Source organism: Lactuca saligna, chromosome 1 (genome assembly GCF_052625555.1).
Source record: "Lactuca saligna cultivar CGN05327 chromosome 1, ASM5262555v1, whole genome shotgun sequence".
Classification (NCBI taxonomy): Eukaryota; Viridiplantae; Streptophyta; class Magnoliopsida; order Asterales; family Asteraceae; genus Lactuca; species Lactuca saligna.
This window is the reverse complement of record NC_136417.1, coordinates 100,240,565-100,251,542: the sequence shown is the minus strand read 5'-3', so window position 1 is coordinate 100,251,542 and position 10,978 is coordinate 100,240,565. Positions and strand designations below refer to the sequence as shown.

Genomic DNA, 10,978 nt, shown 5'->3' with positions numbered 1-10,978 from the left:
TTAAATAAATAAACAAAAGATATTAATGAACTTTAACTTGAAATTTTTGAAATTAAAAGGTAAGTTTATTAATGAAATTTATATTCATTTATATATTTATTGCAATTATTACTTTATAATATTATATGAAATTTAATAAAAATAGAAAAATTAATAAAATGACATATGAAAAAAAATTAATTCAAAATAACCATAAAATGATATTCAACAAATTGAATGAAAGTGTGATATGTGGTAAAAAAAACCTTCATTTATTATAGTAGGTAATTATGCTGTCATTTAATATATATTTAATTATACTTATCTCTTTTTCTTTTTTTAAAATGATAAACACACATTCCATAATTCTACACTAATATCTTTATTTTTCTGAACATTGAGTCTCAAACTATTCGGTTGATAGAAACATTTTCAATACATCGGTATATTTGGGCCACGAAATTTAAATAAAATTAAACTGGAAAACTAGAGCCCGATCCAATATATTCGGGTCGGGTCGGGTCGGGTGGAGGGAAGAGATGGGTTTTGTCATTACTCCAACCGATTTGCTCCATTCCCAATTCACTTCAAAACATACAAAGCCGGCTGCGGACTTCCCACTCCCATCCGATCGCAGTTGATTGAATCTGAAGATCAAAGATGGTGAGTAAAACCGAGGAATCACAGTTACAGCAGCTCGAGAATCAAGTTGAAAACGGGGGTGGTGGTGCTTGGGAGTATCTCTCTCTTGTTCGCAAGCTCAAGCTTCGGCGTTCCGATAAGGTCTTAAAGCATGGTTTAACCCTCTTAAACGACCCCAAGAAGCGCTCTGCTCTCGGCTCCGATGGTACGTGCCTTTTCCTTTGGTCATTCATTGATCAATTTCCGTTGTTTTGATGTTGATTCGATTCAATACTATATCCTGTTTGTGGGTTTCAGCGAATTTGTCGATTCATTTTGTTGCTAGGATGTGGGTTTTTATAGATCATGGATTTCTTTCTTTCGCATTAAGCAATTTGTATATGTTTGGCCCTTAATTTTGATTATCCACTTGTAATTGTTGAACCAGTTACTATTATTGAATATATCTCCCCCATGGCTCCCTTCCAATAAAGAGAGCTACACTTTCACTTTGCTATTTGGCTACTTTTCAACTTTAAGCTTGCTATGGTTCCAAATACTATTAGTAAAAATTGTTAAACACTTCAAATTTCACAGCAAGTATTATAAACCCAAATAATGTTGGTTTAAAGTAACATGATTTTTCCAAAAACTTTCATATGAATATCTAAAATACTACATAAGTAGTGCTTCCATATGGACATGAAATATAATTGTTTGATCCAACTTGTTTTCATAAGCCTTTACAGGCAATTTGGATTCAAGTGTTACCCAATTTCTCTTCTCTTTCATGAGATTTTTTTTTTTTTTTTGTGTAAATAGAATTTATTTACCCATTTTATACAACAAAGTTGTTATTTACATGAAAGAGCCGACCATGGTTCATTATAGGCTAAATATTTGCATATTTTGGTCCTAGAAGGAAACATGGTTGCATATTTTGTTTAAGAAACACCTTTGTTACATAATTTTGGAGAAAAGATGAAATGTTGTTGTGTAAACAAACATTTAATAGGATGATTATCGTTTTACATGATTTTGAATCTTTTTAAGGTTTCAAAACAACCTTAAACTTCTGTAAATTCTGTAAAGCATGTTAACAAACTACACCAATAAAATTAGTGAATGATATTAATATCAAAAAAACTTAGTAACATTACCGTTTTCACCCTGAAGTAATAGCTTGCTTGTAAAAGATATACAACTTTCTTAAGGACTTTTTTGGAAACACAAGAACTTTTTCGAATCTTTTTTCGTTGTCCTTAAGGCCCCATTTGTTATGCATTGGACTTGGACTGTGATTGATGCCAATGAGACAAAAGATTTCAGTTTTGTCAAAAGACGCAAATGCCCTCCTCATTATCATCATAGAATATATCCTACAAAACTTGTCTAGTCCTTTCCCGTATAACAATCACAGCCTGAAAGTAGTAAATGTGTAGGCAACAAAGTGTACTTTACAAAAAAACTCTTTTTATAATGAGCAAAACCAATTTTGGAAGGGTAGTATTGTAATTAACGGAGCTATGGTCAAATGATTTTACTTTTTTTTACATTTTGTAGAATGGACTCTGTATGAGCAGGTAGCTATTGCTGCACTTGATTGCCAATGCCTTGATGTTGCCAAGGTAACATTATTCTCTTCTTACATTTACTTGTTTGTGTGTGTGTGAGAGAGAAAAAGGGCATATTTTCTTATAAAATATTTTGGCTTTTTTTATAATCAAGATTTGAACTTTTTCAGGATTGCATAAAAGTTTTGCAAAAGAAGTTTCAAGATAGCAAACGAGTTGGTGAGTATTGTTTGTCTGAATAAAGTGTGGTATGGATAAGGTTTAATCTCAAAAAAAGACCTTATATTTTGTGTTTTTTTCAGATTAAACCTCAAATTTATTTTTTTGCCTGAAAAAGACCTTGTATTTTTTTCATTTTGGAAGCATTTAGAAGGTTGAGGTTTGTTTTTGGAAAAAAACTAAAAAGGTTGAGGGTTTATTTGGAAGCATTTAGAAGGTTGAGGTTTGTTTTTGGAAAAATAAATAAATACAAAGTTGAGGGCTTTTTCGGAAAAAATGAAAAAATTCATGGTCTTTTTCAGGAAAAATATAAACTTGAGGTTTAATCCGGAAAAGACACAAAATATAATTTTTTTTGAGATGAACCCTCTGGATAAATGATGTTTAAACAATAAACAAGGGCAAATTTGTAAAAAGTTGGGACTTTATGGGGAAAGTCTCCTGTCTTTGACTTTCTCTATTAAGCTTTTCTTTTTGTATTATGTCAAAAAGGAAAAAAAGCATATTAAATCAAAAAGAAAAAAAGCATATTATAAAATTTCATATGATAACAATTGATTATTTCAGGTAGATTAGAAGCAATGTTGCTTGAAGCAAAGGGTTCATGGGCTGAAGCTGAAAAAGCTTATTCAAGTTTGCTGGAGGATAATCCACTTGATCAAGTGAGAATTTTAAATTTCATACTTATTTAGTCTTTTGTATGATGGAATCAGAGAAGGAATAGAATGGAATGGTTAATTCCATTGGAATGAAAAAAAACATGTTTGTTTTGACCAATGGAATGGAATGGATCATTCTTGAAGGAAATATGATTCCTTTCATTTGTGGATTTTCATTCCTTATTCATTCCATCATGTAATGGAATAAAAACATGCAATTTAACCCGATTTTATTTCTGTAATTTGTTGAGATAAATCTTTTCAAAAGAAAATTCTTGCTTTTAGTTATATTGCAGTTTTAATATTTTCTAAATAACTAAAAAAACACAATATATAAAGTCTTTTATGATATTAAGTATTAACCCTTTTCTAAATAACTAAAAAAAATATTATCTTTATTGTAAGTTATTTGGGTTTTAGTGAGCTTTCCTTGTGTCTAAACTTTTTATTTTTATAATCAAATTAATGTGTAGAATAAGAGTTAAAATTATCCATTTTCTTTACATATAATTTAAAAAAAATTTAAATGAAAATGTATTCCATTCCTAGAAGCCAACCAACATGATCATGGAATTTAATGTCTCATTCCATTGGCATTGTCCATTCCATTCCATCCAAAAAAATAAAACTTCAATCTTTAAATTTACCAAAATAACCTTTCTAAGTTCTAACAAATCTTAAACATTTTCAGGTTATTAGTATGAGAAGGGTAGCCATGGCAAAGGCACGTGGAGATATTTTAGCAGCCATTGATTGGCTCAATAAATATCTTGAAATGTAAGAATAAAATCACAAACATTATTTATTTATTTTTTTTTCTTATTTAAATTAAAATTTCAATGAGATCTCTTGATGTTTTTTTTTCAGATTCATGGCAGATCATGATGCCTGGAGAGAACTTGCTGAAATATATGTTTCATTGCAAATGTGAGAGTGCTTCTTTTACTTTTATGTGGATTTAAAAAAGACAAATTTGCCCCTGGGGATTTATACAGTTTGTGTGGATTTATAATAGGTATAAACAAGCAGCTTTCTGCTATGAGGAGCTGATCTTATCTCAACCAATGATTCCTCTACATCATCTGGCTTATGCTGATGTAAGTATTTATTATGAACATAAAGTCTTGTATAAATGACCATTTTAACCTCACACTTAAAAAAAGAAGAAGGTTAATCTCATAAAAGACCTTATATTTTGTGTTTTTTCCAGATTAAACCTAAAATTTATTTTTTGAGATTAACCCTTAAGTTAAAAAAACAAGGTCTTTTTCAGGCAAAAAGTAAACTTGAGGTTTAATCCGGAAAAAAACACAAAATATAAGGTCTTTTATGAGATTAACCTTTTTTTAAAAAGAAACTACACGTAACTCTAACTCTAGATCTTCTTTCATTTCCTTCTATTACAAATTTACAACAATGCCCTCTGAAAATTTTACAACATTATAGCAAATATCATTCAAATACAAAGCAATTTCCACTGCTATATAATGAGGTAGAGTTTTCAAAGTGTATATATATATATATATATATATATATATATATATATATATATATATATATATATTCTAATAAGAAAAAAGAAATGAAAAAACAAAATGCTATTTACTAAGATCTTTTGGAGTAGACTTGTTGTTTTAATAAGAAAAATGAAATGAAAGTATAATTTTGTTGAAAGAAATGAAAATGGAATATTATAATTATAATAAACAAATAAATGAAAGTATGTTGCTATTTGTTGCTTTTAGGTTTTTTTGTAAATATGGTTAATGTTTATTTTGGGATTGTTGTTGAAAACAGGTGCTTTACACAATTGGTGGAATTGAAAACCTTCAAACAGCTAAGAAATATTATGCTTCCACTATTGAATTGACAGGTGGAAAAAATGTCAGAGCACTTTTTGGTGTTTGCTTGGTGAGTTCTCTTTTTTTCATTTTTAATAAATTACTCACTTTTTTATAAATATATTATTATTATTATTTTAGAGTTTTTCAATATAGAAAATAGGGTTAATCTCATAACAGACCTTATATTATGTGTTTTTTCCAGATTAAGCCTCAACTTTATTTTTTTGCTGAAAAAGACTTTGTATTTTTTCATTTTTTTCAAAAAAGCCCTCAACTTTGTCTTGTTTTTTTTTTTTTGGGAAAAAACCCTTAACCTTCTAACTGCTTCCAAATAAACCCTCAACTTTTTTAGTTTTTCTCGAAAAAAAAAAAACCTCACATCTTACAATTTTTTTGGAAAAAATGGAAAAATACAAGGTCTTTTTCAGGCAAAAAATAAATTTGAGGTTTAATCTGGAAAAAACACAAAATATAAGGTCTTTTATGAGAGTAACCCTAGAAAATATGTACGTTGCATGTGGTAAAGAAAAATCAAAAGTATTATTTTAATGATTAAATCTAGGGAAAAGCTCAAAAGTTGTAGGAAAACTTAATTTATGGAATCTGACTGAATTGGAATCCGAGATTCCATTCCATGGCATAGAATTCAATTCCATCAATATCCGTGTTAGATGGATTTCACTATTCCTAGGGAATTGTGGAAGGAAGTTCGAGTTCATTTTTTTTTCTTTTTAGTAAAAGACGAAAATACCCTTGTTGTATTCGGTAAGAAAGATCAAAAGTATTATTTGAATCTAGAGAAGCTCTAAAGTTTTTAATAAAACATAACATAGCAAGAATGATATAATTAAAGGTGCGTTTATTTTGCTGATTCCGGTGGAATTGGAATCCGAGATTCCATTCCGATTCCATCAGCATCCTCAAAATTCCATGTTTGATCGATTTCACTATTCCTACAAGGGAAGATGGAAGGAATTCAATTTCAGTTGTTTTTTTTCTTTGTTTTGGTAAATGACCAAAATACCCTTGTGAAATGTAGTGCACTTCTGCAATTGGACAACTAACAAAAGGGAGGAACAATGAGGACAAAGAGATCTCAGGATTGGCTGCTAAAGCTTTGGAAAAGGATTACAAGCAAAATTCACCTGAGAAACTCGATCTTCTTGCCTCTACCCTAAAAACCTTGAAACTTTGATCATGAAGTTGATTAATATCAGACTATTTTGAATTTTGAATTTTTTTTTTTTTAGTTTGAATTTTTAATGTTTGGAGAAGAAAATACGTTTTAAGGGTGTGTTTTAGTTATTTGTTTTAATTGTTATTCTTATATTTGTTTTCTTTATATGTGTTGTGGATTTATGGTAATAATAGACACAGCAGTTTTGACTTGGTTTTTCTTTGATGGTGTTGGTTTAAATGTAAAATTACATCTTACATCCATCTAGTTTTGGAAATTACAAACAGACCCCTGATAGTATGCTAAGGGATGAGTTTGAAACGCGTGTGTTAAAGATATTTGAAACTGCAAAATCCAATTCTGTTTCACTTTTGGGTTCGGATGCAAATAAGTAATTGAATTATTTTGTAATATACTAGGGGTGTATATACTTTTAAAAATAAAATACCACTCCTTGACTTTAATTAATATATTTGTTTTTTTTTTATTAAAATTGTTTTACACGTTCAAGTAAAAACACGTCACATTTGCATACTTCTATTATAATCCTCTTGATATTATATTTGAAATTAATTTCTAAACGAAAGATGTTTCTAAAGACTTGAAAAATATGGCTTGATAAGTTCGATATTAAGAACATGTGGAAATTACAAATAAATAAATTATGGGTATTGTTGTCCTTTTGTATAATTATGTTTTAATTTATTGACAAATTTAAAAATTAAACAGATAAAGGAAAGTGAATTTCATTCAATTTTATATCAATCAAACACATGACAGATTCCAATTCATTGGTATTCTAAATTCTCCAAATTTCAATTACTTAGACAAATTCCATTGCTACCTTATATCCAATCAAACACATGACAAATTCCAATTTATGTGTATTTGCACATAAACTATTATTTATGATAAGATTGTGCAAATATGATAAGCCCGAAAGTCTATTATTCCTAATACCTCTCTCCATATACGTACATTATGAAGTATGGGAAATCTTCTTCTACAAATGACTTTATCTTTCATGTAAAATCCACATCAGTCAAAAAAAACAAAACAAAAGTCAACGAAACATTAAAGAAAATAAAAAGCACACATGAACCCTACCCTCAAAGAAACTAGAATACTAATTAGCGACGCTTTATCCCTGTTGTTGCTTCCCATGCTTGCAAAATGTTCTGCACTATTTCTTCCACACCAACCCCATGTTTCACCTACAAATACATAAAATGTATTTTCCTTCTATAAATTGGTAAAATATTAAAATAAAAGAGTAAATTACTGAAATCGTCCCTGTGGTTTGGTCAAAATTGCACATTTGGTCCCTAACTTTTTTTTTTGCACTCGGATCGTCCCTGTGATTTGCTTTTGTTGCGTTTTTCATCCCTATGGTTTGGTAAAAGTTGCATGTTTGGTCCCTAACTTTATGTATGTAAGGGACGAAAAATGCAACAAAATCAAACCACAGGGACGAAAAACACAACAAAATCAAACCACAGGGACGATCCGAGTGCAAAAAAAAAGTTAGGGACCAAACGTGCAATTTTGACCAAACCACAGGGACGATTTCAGTAATTTACTCAAAATAAAATGATACATTGTTAGATAAACATTTAATCAGTGCTATGTCGGTATGTTATTGTGGGTTTCAACTTTCGATTGCAATTTTGCAAATTTTGGCCCTAGAAATAAATAAAAAAAATACCTTGTTGTATAAATGTAATACTGACATTCCTTTAGTAGAAGAGAAATTTTAAATCTGAATAAAATTCCTAAAAAAGGAATAAAAAGTATTTTATCAAAAAAAAATACCTGAGCAAATACAAATGGCCCACCATCTCTCATTCGAAGCGCATCCCGCTCCATGACTCCCAAATCAGCCCCAACTGCTTGTGCAAGATCCGTCTTATTTATAACCTAAAACCACAAACACAAGGGACTGTTTCTGTAAATTTGCTATTAGGCAGGGACCATTTCTGTAAATTCACTATTGGTCAGGGACCATTTCTCAGACTTTACGATACACAGGGACCGTTTCAGTAATTTTTCCAATTAAGCAGGAACAATTTTTGTAATTTTATGAAATGCAGGGACCTTTTCTGTAAATTTGATATTAGGCCGGGACCATGTCTGTAAATTCCCTATTAGTCAGGGACCATTTCTCAAACTTTACGATACACACAGACCATTTTTGTAGTTTTCAAACTAAGCAGGGTCCGTTTTTGCAAATATTTAATAATATAGGAAGCAGGGACCATTTCTGAAAATATTTGATAATATAGGGACGAAAATTGTTATATTACCTTAAATGACCAAAATAATATATAATGTATAATTTTTTATGTATAATGCCCTAAAAAGAAAAAAAAGAAAAAAAAAAGTACAATGCTATATTTTGGTAGATATTTCAAAATACAATGCCTTGATGATTAAAAAATAAAGACAAAACTGCAACAATAGTCCCTGTGTTATCCCGAAAACTGCTACTTTGGTCCAAAAAAGGTGGAAAAAGTAAATACCAAGGGCAAATCCGTCATTTTAAATATTTTTCAAAGAGAAATGGACGAAACTCGCAACAAAATCAAAGTTTTGGACCACTGGTGCTAGTCCAAACCTTTTTTAGACCAAAGTGGTAATTTTCGGTTAAACACAGGGACCACTTTTGCAGAATTGTCAAAAATAGAAGTGAAAGTGCAATGCTGTAATAGAAATTAGAAAGAAATGAAAGTATGATGCTAAAAATAAACAAATAAAGGAAAAATCACACACAAGAAGGTCAGCTTGTGTAATGCCTGGGCCTCCTTTCCTAGGAATTTTATCGCCTCCAGAAACATCAATTATATAAATTATGTAATCCGCCAGTTCCCTACTGAAATTAGCTGCTAAATTATCTGCATCCACACAATTTATAAAAATATTAAATAAGATAATAATCATTCAATGGTATAATTAATGCAAGAAATAGCAATGAGCTATTGAGCTTTGATTTATTTAGGTATTATTAGCTTCCTACATTCATTTCTTTCTATTACAAATTTGAAATTTTCTTATTAAGGAATTGTGACGCTTTCAATTTTTTTTTCTTGACAAAATTACATAAATGGTCCTTGTGGTTGACAAAAGCGACCAACTCTAGTCCTTATGACAAATTTTTTGCATGTGGTTTCAAAATCTTGCAAAGATGGTCCTTTTTGCTAACGGTGTTAACTTTTCCAGTTAAATTAAGTCCCTTGTGAAATGACACATTTGCCCTTCCTTAACCGGAAAGGTTAATACCGTTAGCCAAAAGGATCGTCTTTGTGGTTGACAAGGGACTTAACCGAAGGGTAAATGTGACATTTCACAAGGGACTTAATTTAACTGGAAAAGTTAACACCGTTAGCCAAAAGGACCGTCTTTGCAAGATTTTGAAACCACAGGGACCATCTATGCAAAAAAAATTGTCATAAGGACTAGTGTTAGTCGATTTTGTCAGCCACACACAAGGACCATTTATGTAATTTTGTCTTTTTTTTTTTACTAGGACATTATAATTTGGTACATTTTTTAAAGTATAATGTTATAAGTAACATGAAGAAATGAAAGTAGGATGTTGAAAAAAAAAATCAGTGAAAGTATGTTGCTATTTCTTGCATTTAACCGAATACCAATAACACCAATTACCTCCACCAGATTCACAAAGAAGTATATCAGCTTTGTATAAATTAGAAAGCTCCTCAAGAGGTCCAAGATTAATGCTGATGTCTTCTCTAATGGCAGCATGTGGACAACCACCTGTCTCCACAGCTCTTATCCTTTCCTCAGGAAGTGCTCCATTTTTCACCAAAAATTCACCATCTTCTTTTGTGAATATATCATTTGTAACCTGAAAATTTCTCCAAAAAGGGTAAAACAGTCATTTACTTTCATAATTTGGGAAAAGTTAAGCTATACATACCGCAGCAAGACTGTATTTGTCACGCAAAAATCTACATAATGCCAACATCAAAGCTGTTTTCCTACATTATCAAGTGAAAAGATACATGTTAAGGTAAAATTTCAAAAAGAGGGATAAAAAATGAGATGAAATCAGATATGATTAGGAAGAAGATTCGAGAATTGCTTACCCAGTTCCAACAGGGCCACCGATGCCAATGGTGAAAGCTCTTTCTTTGAAATCCCTGGTAACAAGTGGAGGTGCTCTTCTGCTAAAGAATCCAGGTGAGTAAATTGGTTCGTGTGAATGTGGTGCGAGACCATCGTGGCTATGGTACACCTTCCCGTCTTTCCCCACAAATGATGAGTCTCCATTTGATTTCCTGATTCAGAGAAAACAAGCGAAAGAGATGTTATCGTTTATCGATCTGCCTCGTTTCTCTAATTAACACAAGCATAAGATGTATGTATGCAGATGATAATCGAAATGAGCTGAGAATCGAAGTTAAGGATGTGAATGAAATCATTATCGGATTAAAAGCTACAAATTGGTACTTTTAAATCGCAGAGAATTTGCTTACCCGTTCTCATGATGATGATCGTGATCGTGATGATGATGATGATCGTGATCGTGATCATGTGCGTGATGGTGGTCGTCGTGATTGTGCGATGCCATTTGTTTGAGGTTTTGCAGTGTTGAGTGTGAGGGGTTTGGCGTGAGGTGTGAAGACTGCTGAAGAAGTGAAGAGTGAAGAGTGAGGTGTGGGATGAGGATTAGGGATGATTGACTTTGTCTGAGGTTTGTTATCTATTATTTAACTTTATGCAAAAATCGTCCCTGTACTGCTTAATGTTATCATAGATGGTCTTTTATAAACACTAAACTATAAACAAGTGCTTTTATCTTTTATAAAAGGGATCAAATACATTAAGCGGCTGTTTGTTTTTTATGCGAAGATCTGCGTAAAATCAAAAAATGTTTGTGCGAGG

The 10,978-nt window shown here is 31.1% G+C and overlaps 2 protein-coding genes across 2 annotated transcripts; one reads left to right on the top strand and one right to left on the bottom strand.

Annotated features, from left to right (window-relative positions):
* The first annotated feature begins 564 nt into the window (after positions 1-564).
* Positions 565-6,293, top strand: LOC145042324 (uncharacterized). The gene is made up of 9 exons (XM_078990719.1): positions 565-826; positions 2,164-2,228; positions 2,345-2,393; positions 2,961-3,055; positions 3,744-3,829; positions 3,920-3,979; positions 4,068-4,149; positions 4,850-4,963; positions 5,936-6,293. The coding sequence occupies exons 1-9, from the start codon at positions 640-642 to the stop codon at positions 6,089-6,091; spliced, it is 894 nt and encodes a 297-aa protein (XP_078846845.1). The 5' UTR covers positions 565-639; the 3' UTR covers positions 6,092-6,293.
* Positions 6,294-7,060: 767 nt separating this feature from the next.
* Positions 7,061-10,778, bottom strand: UREG (urease accessory protein G). The gene is made up of 7 exons (XM_078990708.1): positions 10,570-10,778; positions 10,180-10,371; positions 10,011-10,071; positions 9,737-9,938; positions 8,843-8,964; positions 7,886-7,990; positions 7,061-7,287 (listed from the first exon to the last, which is right to left on the bottom strand). Exons 1-7 carry the CDS (start codon positions 10,662-10,664, stop codon positions 7,204-7,206), a joined length of 861 nt encoding a protein of 286 aa, XP_078846834.1. The 5' UTR covers positions 10,665-10,778; the 3' UTR covers positions 7,061-7,203.
* Positions 10,779-10,978: the final 200 nt, after the last annotated feature.

What these genes read in the sequence shown, in the direction of transcription:
- UREG (XM_078990708.1), bottom strand. Translation starts at nt 10,664, where the DNA reads ATGGCATCGCACAATCACGACGACCACCATCACGCACATGATCACGAT. An exon ending in TCTTTGTGAATCTGGTGGAG is followed by an intron (nt 8,965 to 9,736) that starts GTAATTGGTGTT and finishes GTGTGGATGCAG; the next exon opens with ATAATTTAGCAGCTAATTTC. An exon ending in TTACACAAGCTGACCTTCTT is followed by an intron (nt 7,991 to 8,842) that starts GTGTGTGATTTT and finishes TTGTGGTTTTAG; the next exon opens with GTTATAAATAAGACGGATCT.
- LOC145042324 (XM_078990719.1), top strand. Translation starts at nt 640, where the DNA reads ATGGTGAGTAAAACCGAGGAATCACAGTTACAGCAGCTCGAGAATCAA. An exon ending in TCAAGATAGCAAACGAGTTG is followed by an intron (nt 2,394 to 2,960) that starts GTGAGTATTGTT and finishes TGATTATTTCAG; the next exon opens with GTAGATTAGAAGCAATGTTG. An exon ending in CACTTTTTGGTGTTTGCTTG is followed by an intron (nt 4,964 to 5,935) that starts GTGAGTTCTCTT and finishes TGTGAAATGTAG; the next exon opens with TGCACTTCTGCAATTGGACA.